Consider the following 16030-nt stretch of genomic DNA (forward strand, 5'->3'; position numbering starts at 1 on the left):
GTGCGCATTGGACAGCGGTGCAAAGAATATGGTTTAGAGCAACTCAATAATTCAAGATGAGTAATTACATCATTAGTGGTAGTGAGTTAACGGAAAGTTCCCTGATTTATTCTCCAGAATAAACTTTGTTAAGGAACCTTCTATTCTCATGACATGTTTTGCCCATCTTATCCATCTACTCTGTAATTCGGGCACAATATTACGTGGGACTTTTAATAACTTCCTCAGTTCCGAATCATGTTTCAACCTCCATTGTCCATCAGCATAGGTTGGTCTACACTTTTATCAATTTTTTTCAGACTCTCTTCTTTACTGTTTTTACATTTATAAATATTTTTTTATTCAGAGTCAAATTTTCTTATCTGTGCAGGAGAACTAGTCTGATAACTATTTATATTTAGCCTAACTTTTATTGTTTAATGCGGTGAAAGATGGTTGTAAATGTAGGCCTAGTTGATTTTATCCTGGAACCTTTACATCCTATTTTTGGAACCCAACATCTTATAAATTTCGCTTTAATTGAAGGCAAGTTTACTGATTGTTCAAAAACCTCCAGAGTAACGCCAATTCACAAGAAAGGTGACAATATTACTATGGCGTTAGGAACTGTGAACTAAATATCATTCAATCCTAACTTGGAAACCGTAAAAAGCAGGTCGTGATAGGTGATGATTATTCTGATTTATTAAAAATTGAATGCTGGTGTTCCGTAGGGGTCCATTTTAGGACCTTTCCTGTTTTGAGTTTTATTAACAGCTTTAGTTTTAATATCCCTACTCAATCAATACTTTATGCTGATGATACTAGGTACCGGTACCCTGTTCTGTAAAGATGATTAATATTTTAACAGTTGGGTCTGATCCTAATCATGCCCTAAACTGTGTTAAATTCTGGTATAAAATCAATACCGTAATTTGGCTATCAATGAGGAGAAAACAGAATTCATCTACTTTTCACTAAAAAAATATCAACCCACTGATGCTTATAAAACAGTCAAACACTTAGGTATCCATCTTAACAGATTAAGCTGGGATAACCACATTAGGCCTACACAACTTTATAAAGATTGGCTAGAATAAACTGTCTCTTTTGAGAAAACTTAGATCATGTGTGAGTTTTAATACTTTGTTAAAGACTTACTACGGTTTTTTTAACTCACAGCTGCTTTATGGTTCGTCTCTGAGAGTGGTTAACATTTTGCTCAGAAAGCATTTTGTTTGGCAAAAGAAAGCCCTTTATAGCTATGCTAGGATTGCAAGATCAAGAATCCTGTAGGGATCACATTTCCAATTTAAATTTGCTTACCCTGCCATCTATGTACATTCTTTGAAATTTAATTTATATAAAAAACAACCTCTTAAAATCTTTCAGCTATTCTCATCCATACAACACGAGGCACAAAAATAACCTAGTCACACCTCAAATTCGACTTTCAAAATCTTTAAATAGGAACCCAGCCATTTTTAAATGTAGCATATTTTCTTCAATGAGCTACCTACTTGTTTTTGTAAACTACCTTTAAACCAATTTAAAAGAAAGATTGGGTAAACTTAGGCCTACTGAGTTTTTAAAATCAAAAGCATTCTGCACTCAGGAAGAATTTTTAAATAGGCCTAATGACATATCATGTTTAGAATCTAAATAGGATATTGTAGGCCTATATAATGAAATTTATAACTGATGTATGATTCTATTTTTAACTTTCCGTAAGTACTATTGTAACAATGCCTATTACAAAATTTTATGTTTAATGGCTGCAATAAATCTTATTGGCTCTTATTGACTAGTCCACTAGTGGATTGTGGTTAGGTTAGGTTTTTCTAACTCTAAACTAACCTAACCTAACCAAAGTTTAATTCACTACCACTTCTATTGCTAATAATCTATTGCTCAAAAAACTAGTGGTAGGGAATCAACGGAAAAGGTCCTAAATCAGAAGGCAGAGTACCCCTTGGAAGGCTAAAAGCTGAGATAGTTGGACCAAGTGGGTAAGGAGACTGGGGAAAAAAGTGAGGAAGAGGCAAGCAATAAATATGAATGGAGGCATTGTGTTGGGGAGGCCAAGTATCACTTGGGTGGCCTACTTAGTGGCTAAAGCAGTTTTTGAATTTAAAAATTTAACTATGCAAAAAGAATAAATTGGTCAAGCAAATTTTAGTACGAAAATGTGTACAATTCAACCATTTCATATCTAGATTTTTAAACATTACTTTTAAATATAACCACTCTTTACTAGGGGTTATTCCAAACCCTCCAGGCCCCCCTTATGGAAAAGTCAGATGGACGCTATGGGTATGACCATAGACAAAAGAAATACCGTACCATGGTCTATTGTCTGTGGTATGACCTAAATGTATCGAAAGGCTTGCGTGTGCAAGAGGTGTCAATCAACAGGTTTTTTTTATAATAGAGACTGGTTAAATCTAGGAATTTCTAATCCAAATTAGAATCTAAAAAATTGAGGATCATGCTGAGTAATATTCCACTTATTACAGATTGTACCATGTGTTGTAGAATCTACAGGGAACATGCATTGATGTTCTATCATTTACTTTCCTTTGAATAAATTCTGAAAATAATCATGGACTTTCAAAACCAATTTTAGGCTACCCAGTATGTCATAAATGCAACAATGTTGTGATCATTTCACATGTTGCTGCAACATTGTAGGCTTTTTTTGTGATAATATTTTTAGATTTTTTTTAGATGTTCTACCTGTGCTTCGCAACGGGGCAAGAATACCTAATCTACTGATTAACTCAGGAAAAGTAAGCAAAAATAAACGGTCAGCAATCTGACACACGCCTACTTTCTCCAAATAGCCGGTGGAATAGAATACTGAGCTTTTAGTCAAGTGTTTTAAAACCAATAACCTCAACAGATCTAAAGCTGGAGACTGATTTTACCCAGGTTTAGGAAAAAACTTACTTAAAAAACATAGTTTAAAAGGCTTAAGTTATTACTGAGTTTGTGATTTCTTCGCTGACAGGTGAGTTAGTTCCAGTGATTTGAGTTACGGTAAGTTAAGTTAGTTCATTAAAAAAAATCAAATTGTTTTAGTTAAGTAAGTAGGCATACCTTTTCAGTATTTTGTAGGACTAGGCCTAAGTACCTAATACCTTAATCTTTCCTTCTTTAATTTCCTTACTTTCCTTCTTTACTATCTTTCTTCGTACTTTCCTCGAGCCTTATTCAGAACAGTGGGGCATTAGTGGCAAACTTAATGCATTTCCTAGAAAACAAGAATTTTCAGCAGCACTTAGGTAGGCTAGGCCTATTCAGGATAGAAAAGTTTTGACTAGGTAGGAAGACCTAACTATAAGTACTGTAGCCTACAGTCATGATTAATTAAGTTTAGTGGTTCACAAACAGGCTTGAAAAATGTTTTGAGCCCATTAAAAAACTTAACCCTCCGAGTGTCACGCGTCATAAAAACGACGCACAACACACTTTGTGTAGGGTCACGCGTCGCTTTTAAGACGCACAAACATCGTTTACGGCGAAGGCTCTATGACTGACTGAATCGGATTGAACTGGATCGAGTTAGGTATCGTTCTTTCTGTAATATTCTAAGCTTTCTCCAGAGGTCTGTCTCTAAGCGCTATTCATTTTAGTTCCGAAAATATTATAGCAGACAGCTGACGTGCGTGTATTTGTAAATAGCTAGGTTCCCCCGGACCGATGACTGATGTGTTTTATTACGTTTATCATTGTTTTAGTGTTAAAAATCAAAAGTAGTGATATACGTGGTGCATTATAAGAAGATTTAAGTGGTTTTGAAGTGCTGGTTGATGATCCTGAAGAAGTAGGTAGTGATATTGATGTAAATTATCAGCCAGATTCCTAGCTATGGTTAGGCTATGCATTCTTAGCTAAACGCTATGTACTGAAATCCGTTTTTCGCTCATAACTTATTTATTTGATAACTTACCTCGCTATATGATTATATATTTGTAATCCTCATTAAATTTAGAACAAAGTGGCTATTTTCAAATATTTATAGGCCTATAATTTATACAATTTCATTGAGCGCGAACTTATTTTTTTTTTGAAAATTTTCGAAATTATATTTTTTTTTACCTAAAAATTTTTTTTTGAAAAAATGTTCCTTATGTTTTATATATAATATTGAAGCCCATGATTTTCCAAACAAAATGGTATATAGAACATTAGAATTAACATTGTTTTAAGCTTCTCAGATCCGTTTTAATAAAACCTTGCAAAGGGGCCAAAAATAGGTGGACATTAAGGCCTAAACTATGGACACTCGGAGGGTTAAACTTTAGACATGAGCAATTTACGATTTCAAGGGTAAATTTGTTATGCTTCGGCTTTCGGCCACTGATAACCGAGATTTCTAAGACGAGCTTGATTTAACTCCTAGGAATGGATCTATTTCAAATATAAACAAACCATGTCAATGAGCATGAAGTGATAACGCTAGCGAGTAGTTTAAAGTATTTCAATTGTTAACCGATGTACCATACATTAGCTGGATGAAGTGAGGATCGAATGATCATTTTTCTGTTCAGTTCCTCTTGTCTTTTGGTGTAAATATTGGCAAACAAAATGACATGGAAGCACGGCGAGAATCTCGCTATCACTGCAGACTGCAGGTGCAAAGAATAAATCTTGGCTCTGGCTTAAGTAGGCATGTTACTTTCACCATCAGCTTTGGAATCAAACATTTACTTACCACAGACAAATTATAAACCACTGAAACACGAGTCACTTGAAAGTAAATAGTTCTCTAGCCAGAAACAAAAATAAAATTTCAACCATTATTGTTTCACGAAACACTTCCTATCCTATCATCGCACATTACTCAGTCTCAGTTCTCGTTCTCAGTCAGTGCAGACTGCAGTGTTCTTTTCTTCAGTCTCTTCTCTTCCAATCGCCATTCGCCATCAGCTTTGTATTCTTCTTTCTTCATAAACTGTTTTGTGATAATGTGATGGTTATGTGCAGACACTCAACATAGATAGCGGAATACACAATGAGTATTAATATCCCCGCCGCAGCAAACCTGCAGACTAAGCGAATTTCAACTTGTCTGATTTTATTTTTACTAAAATATTTCCATAAATAAGACATAGGTTATTTATTCCCTATTTAAATAACATTGTTTTTAACGAGTGCTTAGGTTTGCTGCTACGGGGATGGTAAAAAGTGTTTTTTGACCATACATCAATAGTATAGGATGAAATAAATAAATTTGCGGTAAAACTGAGTTTTCACTACTTATGTTATTTTGACTTTTTTTTACTTTATTTACCTAAATTAGACTTTTTTGAGCACTTTTTACATTTAATTTAACACTTTTGGGGGAAACGCCATTTTCACCCTCAAAATCGCGTTTAAAGTTTGCCAAAAATTATCACAATAAGGCCATAGGTAATTATGTCGACCTCCAGTCAACGCTCTAAAAATTAATTTTTTTTAAAAATCTGTTCGTTTTTTAATGCTGATTCCAAAAATGATTTTCATTTTTTGCGGAAACGTCCCGTTTTCCCGGAAAATGGGAAAAACGGGAAAAATAATTTTTTTTCCCAAAACCCATGTTGTGGGTACTCAAATTGTGCGGAATTTCCTCCTGAACAAGAATACACTATTAAGTAAAATATCACCGGAAAAGCAACCGCGCTGGCTACTTATGTACTGCCGCATGGCGCTAGCATTGCGGGTGACTCTAAGCCATTGTAGAATGCGGGCTTTATTTCGAGTTAGGTTAGGTTAAGTTTGGTTAGGTTAGGTTAGGTTAGGTTAAGTTTGGTTAGGTTAGGTTAGGTTAAGTTAGGTTAGGTTAAGTTTGATTAAGTTAGGTTTGGTTAAGTTAGGTTAGGTTAGGTTAAGTTTGGTTAGGTTAGTTTAGGTTAGGTTAGGTAAGTTTGGTTAGGTTAGTATAGTTTAGGTTAGGTTAAGTTAGTTTAAGTAGTTAGGTTTGGTTAGGTTAGGTTTGGTTAGGTTAGGTTTGGTTAGGTTAGTTTAGATTAGGTTAGTTTAGATTAGGTTAGTTTATCAATAACATGAGTATTGTAAGTAAACTAACCTAGCCAATCTCAACCTAACCTAAACTAACCTAACCTTAAATAAAGCCCGCATACCACAATTTTAGGTCCATTTACTTACAAAACTCATGTTATTGATAAACTAAACTAACCTAACCAAACTTAACCTAACCTAATTAACCTAACCTAATCTAACCAAACCTAACCTAACCTAACCAAACCTAACCTAACCAAACCTAACCTTACCTAACCTAACCTAAACAAACTTAACCTAACCTAACCTAACCAAACCAAACTTAACCTAACCTAACCAAACCAAACTTAACCTAACCTAACCTAACCTAACCAAACCAAACTTAACCTAACCTAACTTAATCAAACTTAACCTAACCTAAACTAACATAACCTAAACTAACTTAACCTAACCTAACCTAACCAAACTTAACCTAACCTAACCTAGCCAATCCTAACCCAAAATAAAGCCCGCATTCTACAATGGCTTAGAGTCACCCGCAATGCTATCGCCACGCGGCAGTACATAAGTAGCCAGCGCGGTCGCTTTTCCGGTGATATTTTACTTAATAGTGTATTCTTGTTCAGGAGGAAATTCCGCACAATATAAGTACCCACAACATGGGTTTTGAGAAAAAAATTATTTTTCCCGTTTTTCCCATTTTCCGGGAAAACGGGACGTTTCCGCAAAAAATGAATATCATTTTTGGAATCAGCATTAAAAAACGAACAGATAAAAAAAAATTAATTTTTAGAGCGTTGACTGGAGGTCGACATAAGATAGGCCTAATTACCTATGGCCTTATTGTGATAATTTTTGGCAAACTTTAAACGCGATTTTGAGGGTGAAAACGGCGTTTCCCCCAAAAGTGTTAAATGTAAAAAGTGCTCAAAAAAGTCTAATTTAGGTAAATAAAGTAAAAAAAAGTCAAAATAACATAAGTAGTGAAAACTCAGTTTTACCAAATTTGCATAATGTTATAAATATATATTCATCAACAATTAAAGTACAAAAATTTTAATTTTCTCCATAAGAATAACAAGGGAAGTTTAAATTACACTATTTTTGAATTTTCTCCGTGACAGTTAGGCATACAACAGCGCAATTAGTATACTAAATTATATTTTTTAAGCTCTACAAAATGGTTTAGAAAGAAATGGCAATTTTTTTTGTTTTTAGGGTAAAAAAATGGGAAAACCCCACTTTTACCCCATAAACCCCTGTTCCTATGGTCCGATTATACTGGATCGCGAACTCGTTCGAATAAATGTAGGTTTACACGTTTGTACCAAATTTCATCAAAATCGGATCATTTTTGCTCGAGTTATCGCGCTAACGGACACACATATATATACTAGTAGTACGCTTATTCTGCGCGTAACAGGATGAGTGAACATGAGCGCAATAATGAAAGAGTCCACCCACACCTAGCACACTTACCGGTGTCACTGCTATACACAATAATGTTATTTGTATGGGCAAATCAACCCATGAGTCGGGGCAAATAATGGTGAGTCGGTGACTCAAGTCGGTAGCGTCACGCGAACTTCGGGCCAAAGGCAGCGATGTCGTGAGTTCGGATCCTGGTCACTGCCACTAAATTTTATCAGTACAGTTCACCTTTGTACTGTACCGGCTCACCAATTGCTTTGCTGTAAACGATCCAGGCACGGGCGAGGTTAAAAGAGGCTGGACCAACCTCTTAAAAAAACCAAATCTCAGTCAACAACAATCCTAACTTCTCGTCCATTAATTAACCAAAGTAATTGGTAATATACGTAATGTAGACCTGTTTCCCTCCCTTCCTATAGCATTTTAGAATTTCAAATAGATTAATTTAACTTTCAAAAAGGGTTCACACACTCCGGACTATTCACCTTGACTACATCCTTCACCACTTCCTACGTCGTGGACCTGTTTCCCTCCCTTCCTAGAGCATTTTAGAATTTCAAATAGATTAATTTAACTTTTACAAAGGGTTCCAAAACTCTGGACTGCTCACCTTGACTACATCCTTCACCGCTTCCTACGTCGTGGACCTGTTTCCCTCCCTTCCCATAGCATTTTAGAATTGCAGTTACACTAATCTAACTTTCACAAAGGGTTTCTACACTCCAGAATGCTCACCTCGACTACTTCCACTACCACTTCCTACGTCGTGGACCTGTTTCCCTCCCTTCCTATAGCATTTTAGTATTGCAGGTATATTAATCTAACTGTCACAAAGGGTTTCTACACTCCGGACTGCTCGCCTCGACTACTTCCATTACCACTTCCTACGTCGTGGACCTGTTTTCCTCCCTTCCTATAGCATTTTAGAATTGCAGTTACTCTAATCTAACTGTCACAAAGGGTTTCTACACTTCAGAATGCTCGCCTCGACTACTTCCATTACCACTTCCTACGTCGTGGACCTGTTTTCCTCCCTTCCTATAGCATTTTAGTATTGCAGGTATATTAATCTAACTGCCACAAAGGGTTTCTACACTCCGGACTGCTCGCCTTGACTACTTCCTTTACCGCTTCCTACGTCGTGGACCTTTTTCCCTCCCTTCCTATAGCATTTCATTATGGCAGATACATTAATCTAACTGCCACAAAGGGTTCCCACACTCCGGAATGCTCGCCTTGACTACTTCCTTCACCACTTCCTAAGTGTCGTGAACCTGTTTCCCTCCCTTTCCATAGCATTTTTAGAATTGCATATACATTATTCTAATTGTCACAATGCTTACAACGGTATGCTGCTAGTATTAAATTGCTTATTGTATTGTAAATCTGAATTTATTGGAACCATTCCAAATTTATTTTATTTGGAATGGTTCCTATAAATTTAGATTTACAATACAATAAGCAATTTAATACTAGCAGCATACCGTTGTAAGCATTTAGCTACTGGTGGATTAGCTGTGTATATAAGTAAAAAACTTACAGGTAATTATAAACCTATGGACTTTAAGTGGTTTCTCTGAGGGTCACCAGGTTAAGTGAGCCGTCTTTATTACTGAATTAAAAATTATTTGAGCGAAGCTCTTTGGGATCAACTTTAATGCAATAAATAGAGAAACATCACTCAAATAACGGCTGAACGCATTTCAGCCAAACTTAACAAAATTACTTAGACTAATAGTGAGATGGTTTTTAAACAAACAAATTTCAATTATTTGAGCGAAGCTCTTTGGGATCAACTTCAATGCAATAAATAGAGAAACATCATTTGAGCGAAGCTCTTTGGGATCAACTTCAATGCAATAAATAGAGAAACATCACTCAATAACGGCTGAACGCATTTCAGCCAAACTTAACAAAATTACTTAGACTAATAGTGAGATGGTTTTTAAACAAACAAATTTCAATTAGATAATGCTAATGCAATTTAAAACGAACTTAAAATTTCCAATTTTTAACATTAGGCTTATGGGACTAAAGTAGCCATGACAGGTTTTTTGTTTACAAGAAAAATGTAAATAAGAGAATCATTTTAAGGTATTTCTGAACTTTCTAGACTTTTCTTTTAAACGTTTTTAAACCATTCCTATGACCTTAATAAACAAGAAAATACCGTTAAAACATTTTTTAAGGCGTGGAATTCACTGCAAATCGAGAAAATATACGGAACTACTTTCTTAACGCGCGGAGCATAAATAAGGAGCGGAGGGATACGGACCGGTGACTACTTTCTTGGGAACCTATTTGTGTTGCCAGCTGATTAGAAACAGCCAAAGTTAGAAATCAGGATTTAATAAGCGATATATCGAACTGCATCGAAATCGATATTTAATCCGATAATACCGAATACCTCACAGGTTATATTATGTTGCATTACATCGACGGTGCAGTAAGTTATTACACTTGTTAATAAAACACAGATTGAACACTGATCTGAATTTATGAAATGTGAAAAGTTGTATATCATTAAATACTATTCTGTAATATTAATAATTGTTTAACAAATCCTCATTTTAATGGCTCGGCTGAAAATAGAATCTGCATTTTGTGAAACAGTAATTTGGTAACAATTCAGTAATTTCAAAATGTTGATAACAGTAGCCTATCCTATATAAATACTGTTATTTGATTGCCAAGCCACGGACTATACATAAGTCCAGTTACAACCGTAATAAGTATTAGAAGTTCGCTTTTAACCACGGTATGGATAATTGTCTAGGCCTGTCCAGAAGAAAGTTACTAATTTCTAATTATATTATCTACATTGTATATTTAAGGCATTTCTTTACTACTTATTATTATTCTGTTTTCACTTAAATCAGCTGAATGCGATGTTTACTTATTACTATGTTTAGGCCTACATTTCAGCCATCTTATTTTATTGTTCAATAAGTAAGTCTTTTTGCAGTTTTTACACATTGAAATACATGACTGTGACTGATAATTCAGTTCATTTTAGTCTTTTAAAGGTGTTTTACATTTGAGTCTTACATTAAAATAGCCCTACATTTTTCGTAGACCTATGTTTTATCTTTGACTATCAATACAACTACCCTAGATTCCATCCCCATGTTACATTTGTAGCCAGCTTTTTAATAAAAATCTTCTGTATCTAATGGCCAATGGTATTATTAAGGCCAGTATTAAAATGCCGTCGCTAAATCGTCCTAATAATGGCAGAAGACCTACATTCCAGTTACATTACAATCATATCCTCCATCAAGAATACTTGGTATAAACAATCATAAATTATTTCCAGCAAAGAAAGCTGAGTTTAACCAATTGCAAGGGTTGAAATGAAGACCAATGTTTGTGTTGCACAGTTGAATTTGAATGTAAAATTTCCTCTCCTGTTGTTATAAAATTAATACTCGTTTTTTAATAGTTACTGTTTTTTTTATACTTAAATACTTTAACCGATTGTAAGGGTGAAAAATGAAGTCCAATGTTTTTGTTGTAGGCTACAGTTGAATTTGAATGTTAAATTCCCTTTGTCTTTTTTATACTTTAATGCCCTTTTTGGATGTTAATATCAGATTCCAACTACTGTAATATTTTCCTGGTCAAAACTACCATAATGCACTTCTGGAAGAGGTAAATTTGAATTATTATATTTTTAATCAATAAAATCAGCATTAGTAAATAAATCTATTGACCTTTTTACATTTAGTTACTTATACAAATATCAAATCACGTTTGTTCCGCTCAACTAGCTTTCACCTCTCTGAAAGCAACCCTAGTATAGTTGGTTAGTCTATGCTAGTATTCATACGCTCATAGGCACTATGATCTGTAGAGTAAGTGAGCCATGTGTTTTAAGAATTACATGGTGGAAGTGCTGAAGTAGGAAAAAAATTATAGTGTAAAATAAAAACAAAAACGTCGTAAACGTCAAATCTAGAACCAGCTGAGCTGACTCGACTTGGTTTACACAATTTTATTTATGAAACAATGTCTGGGGCTGGCGTTTTTGATATTTTATCCCTTAACTTATTTGCAAATCGTAATTATTGTGATATTTGATCTTCCTCTTGCATTTAATTGTCATCAAATGTTCACGTGAGATATCCAATCTTAAAGTGAAATAATTTTAATTATCAAGATCATTTGGCTATGAATAAGGTGTTTTCAATATTACCTCAACTAACTTATTAGTTTGGTAAAATTTTATTTTGCAAAAGATGAGTGGACCAGAAGTTATAGGAGACGTGGAAAAAGATAACCAAACAAAATTAAATGAATCCCACATTACTTACTGTGATGTAGCTAATAAATTGTTAAAAGACAGGTTTTTGTTGACAGCACTAGAATTACATTCAGAGCTTGTGGAATGTGGAAAAGAAATTCCAAAACTGAAAGAGTTTTTTTCCAACCCTGGCAATTTTGAAAATCAGTTTTCAAAAGCAGATTTCTGTGCAATACGTAAGTATATTTAAACTCAACTCCATTAGCATGTCTCTACTATTCCTAAATCAAATGAGCTAGAAAGCCTTATAGCCTACCCCTCCGAGTGTCCATAGTTTAGGCCTTAATGTCCACCTATTTTTGGCCCCTTTGCAAGGTTTTATTAAAACGGATCTGAGAAGCTTAAAACAATGTTAATTCTAATGTTCTATATACCATTTTGTTTGGAAAATCATGGGCTTCAATATTATATATAAAACATAAGGAACATTTTTTCAAAAAAAAATTTTTAGGTAAAAAAAAATATAATTTCGAAAATTTTCAAAAAAAAAATAAGTTCGCGCTCAATGAAATTGTATAAATTATAGGCCTATAAATATTTGAAAATAGCCACTTTGTTCTAAATTTAATGAGGATTACAAATATATAATCATATAGCGAGGTAAGTTATCAAATAAATAAGTTATGAGCGAAAAACGGATTTCAGTACATAGCGTTTAGCTAAGAATGCATAGCCTAACCATAGCTAGGAATCTGGCTGATAATTTACATCAATATCACTACCTACTTCTTCAGGATCATCAACCAGCACTTCAAAACCACTTAAATCTTCTTATAATGCACCACGTATATCACTACTTTTGATTTTTAACACTAAAACAATGATAAACGTAATAAAACACATCAGTCATCGGTCCGGGGGAACCTAGCTGTTTACAAATACACGCACGTCAGCTGTCTGCTACAATATTTTCGGAACTAAAATGAATAGCGCTTAGAGACAGACCTCTGGAGAAAGCTTAGAATATTACGGAAAGAACGATACCTAACTCGATCCAGTTCAATCCGATTCAGTCAGTCATAGAGCCTTCGCCGTAAACGATGTTTGTGCGTCTTAAACTCGACGCGTGACCCTACACAAAGTGTGTTGTGCGTCTTAAACTCGACGCGTGACCCTCGGAGGGCTACCTAAACCCCATTTTAGAGTTTTAAGTCACCGTTTTCGATTACCCACCTCTTTCGACTTTGATGACCAGCTCTATAGACAGACTCATAAAAAACGCTTAAGTATAAGTTACCTATATTAAGTTACATATGTACATTCTCACTAGGTAAGTTACATTTCGCCGGCAGGTTAGACACATAGGCCTGCTTCTTAAAAACTCATTGAAGGATTAACTAATATAGGCCGTTGCCAGTAGCCACTCTCCCAACTGGTTTTAAAATCAGAAGCTCCAATGTCAGAAATCCCCTAATGTTTGTATTCACACACCCATTCACCCTCCAGCAAATCTAGGCCTAAGGCACGCCTTCCAGCCAAGTGACAGCCTTCCAATCAAGATACAGTACCTACCTACCTATCTAGAACCCCTTATATCCGTCCATGACGGGACCGGGCCATGATCGGAACGGCAAAAAGGTCTGATATTAGTAGGAGCATAATCTGCAGTCTTCTCCAATACTGTAGCAACAGCCGGTAGGGTCCAATATCGTCTCCTGTTACTCCGCGGCAACACCCGTTATCGGCAACAATGGTAAGTTAGTTGTCTGCCAAAACTACAGCCCTCAAAATTTGCGATTGGCCTTTCGGTTAACCGATCGCGCTCAGCGTTATCACCCCAGACAGGAAACAAGTAGACAATCGGACACCAGGTCAGATATTCTGAGGTGAGATATGAGGGGTTTTACTGTAGGTAGTGTTCTTACAGCACTGCTGTCAGTCTGGTACATGATTTTAGGCATCTGATTTATGAGGGCAGGGAGTTCCAAAGGTTACTTGCTGTTACTGTAAATCATCTATTATAATAGTTGTCTTGTGGCAAGGAATTTGGAGAATTTATGAGCCAGAGCGGATATTTATTGCCAAGTTTTCTTTCAATCGAAATCTAAAACTGTTTGGGAGGCAATTTGGAATTTTCAGATTGATGGTGGGAATGAGTTAATTAATAATGTGAATGGTAGCTCCTTAACATCAGACCTAGTTTTAAAATAAAAGAATGTATATAATACAGTATAACATTCGATCATCTGGTCGAGGATCATAGAAAATATGAATACAGTAATTTTGAGCTGTTCCAACTGTATTGCCAAAGGCACAGGCTATCATTAACACGTTCAGTGCTAGGGGCAGGAAATGTCGTCCCGTCCTCCTTGCACAACAACAATCTTGCTTCAGTGTGAGCTCAGCCTCGCCCGGGGAATGTTGTTTTAGATTGCCGCTTGTTGTGCCAGTTTTATACTTCATTTCAGTACCTATAATTTGTTTTCAGATAAGTTACGACTATTTTATTGGTGGAAGGGATTGTAAGTAGGCTTGTTTACAGTTATGTTTATATTTTTAATTTCATAAATAATTTGTGATATTTTGTGAGTTTTTAATTATTTATTTTTCTCTATTGTTTAGGTGAAGTGGTAGAACATTATGGCTATGGTAGATGTGTACTATATTAAATACCGTTAATTTTTAAGAAGCAAATTTTACCAAACTGTCTCTCCCCCATTGCAAACGCAAAGCTTGAGTATAACTGCAATAAGCATTTTATGCTTATATTTTAACCCCGTACGAAGGACGGGTACTCTACTGGTAGGAAATAAATCTGAAAATTTTCAGAGAACATTTTAGTAGAAATCCAGCCAGGTAAATGGTAATTCGCTTAGTCTGCAGGTTTGCTGCGGCGGGGGTATTTAAATTTTTATTTTTTTGGACTGTTCATTAAACATGTGTTGTAATTTAGCTCGCTCATCTAGTCAAGCCACTTTGGACTCATTGGACATATCGAGGTTTTCTGAAGATGGTGAGCACAGAGTGGATGAGAGGGTGGCAGTTCTCGAGTTTGAACTTCGGAAAGCCAAAGAAACGATTATTGCTCTACGAACTAATCTAACTGTTGCTACAGGTACTGTTTACAATTGGTCAATTCCAGAAGCCATGTAATATTCTACCATAGACTGACATAAAGACTTAGGTATTAAGACAGTCAAGTAAATATTTGTTATTTATTTCCCAATGTCATAGGCTATTTTTATACTGGATTTCAATGTTTATAATTCATTAGAGCATGGACAAATCAAGTTAAGCTGTAGTACTCTGATCATCATTTTATCATATAAAGATTATCTGGATAGCTAATAGATTATAGTAGGCTACTCCAGAGGTTTGTGGTTCTATCTTAAACTTGACCTGGATGGCAATTGTCATTGGCTTTTTAGTGGAAAGAACCTCATATTAGAATAAGACTTTATTTATACCAGAAGAAATACCTGAAATAAAAAGTCTATGGATTTTCCACCAAAATGATTGATTTAATTGAACATGCTTTTTAACGTAACCAAGCAATTGGTTAGTATGAATCAGTTTTTGTTGAGAAGCTTAAAATATACTCATCCTTGTTTAGTTTTTCTCTTCATATTTAACCAAAAATAACAAAACTATTTAATCATCTGTCAGCTAATAATTAGGTGACAACTAAATTAGGCTATAGGCCTATTTAACGTTTTAAGTCTCTGGTCACATCACTACAGCTTTAATTTAAACTAATGACACTATCTACGAAAAGGTGGCCATTACAAAATAACGAGACCAGTGATCAGGCCAAAAAATGTCAATTGGGTAGGAAAAGACAATAAAAACATAGTACATCACCATCATCCCGTCTATTTTAGACAAACAACTGCTTTGAAATGTATGTCAACATTAAAATAGCAGGTAAACTTAATTAAAAGTTAGCCTAATAGTAGACAACTATTCGAATATTTACCGTTTTCATTTATTTTCTACTTTTCTAAAAATCCAAACAGTAAATAAAATGTGTTTGCAACAATTAATGCACAAAGTGCTTGCAGAGTGTGAGACCCCAACGACAGAGAATTTGAAGGTATTACAAGTGGAACCCATCAAGCCTCATGAGCAGCGAGCACTCAACTTTCTCATCAACGAGTATCTGCTGATGCATAACTACAAACTCACCTCCATCACGTTTGCTGATGAAAACGAGGACCAGGTAGTGCAAGAATCATACATAGGAGATGTTTATCATTCAAGTTGGCCTAAACCCTATTAGTGGGATAGAGACTAAACTAAAACTGTAGTACTTTTACCGGTTACTTTTATTATGTTTGATGTTGAAAATGATAATCAGCTAGTTCCAGTGGCGGT

General features: G+C 35.2%; 2 protein-coding genes across 3 annotated transcripts in view; one reads left to right on the forward strand and one right to left on the reverse strand.

The window, feature by feature from the left end:
- LOC129003944 (uncharacterized) overlaps positions 1–4824 on the reverse strand; it is a 55327-nt gene extending 50503 nt beyond the window's left edge. The window contains exons 1-2 of one of the 2 annotated variants that reach the window (XM_054432294.1): positions 4697–4824; positions 3079–3232 (exon numbers count right to left, since the gene is read on the reverse strand). The gene's annotated coding sequence lies outside the window, so the exon portion shown is untranslated. The remainder of the gene's footprint in view (positions 1–3078; positions 3233–4696) is intronic. The other variant, XM_054432293.1, reaches the window with a different exon arrangement.
- A 6624-nt stretch (positions 4825–11448) lies between these two features.
- The window catches only part of LOC129003945 (RAB11-binding protein RELCH homolog), a 36636-nt gene continuing 32054 nt past the window's right edge, over positions 11449–16030 (forward strand). The window contains exons 1-3 of the mRNA XM_054432295.1: positions 11449–11892; positions 14610–14771; positions 15718–15875. Coding sequence (XP_054288270.1) covers positions 11652–11892; positions 14610–14771; positions 15718–15875 — 561 coding nt within the window. The 5' untranslated portion in view covers positions 11449–11651. The remainder of the gene's footprint in view (positions 11893–14609; positions 14772–15717; positions 15876–16030) is intronic.

Source organism: Macrosteles quadrilineatus, unplaced genomic scaffold (assembly GCF_028750875.1).
Source record: "Macrosteles quadrilineatus isolate MER2022 unplaced genomic scaffold, UCM_ALF_1.0 Scaffold_9__3_contigs__length_116548681, whole genome shotgun sequence".
NCBI lineage: Eukaryota > Metazoa > Arthropoda > Insecta > Hemiptera > Cicadellidae > Macrosteles > Macrosteles quadrilineatus.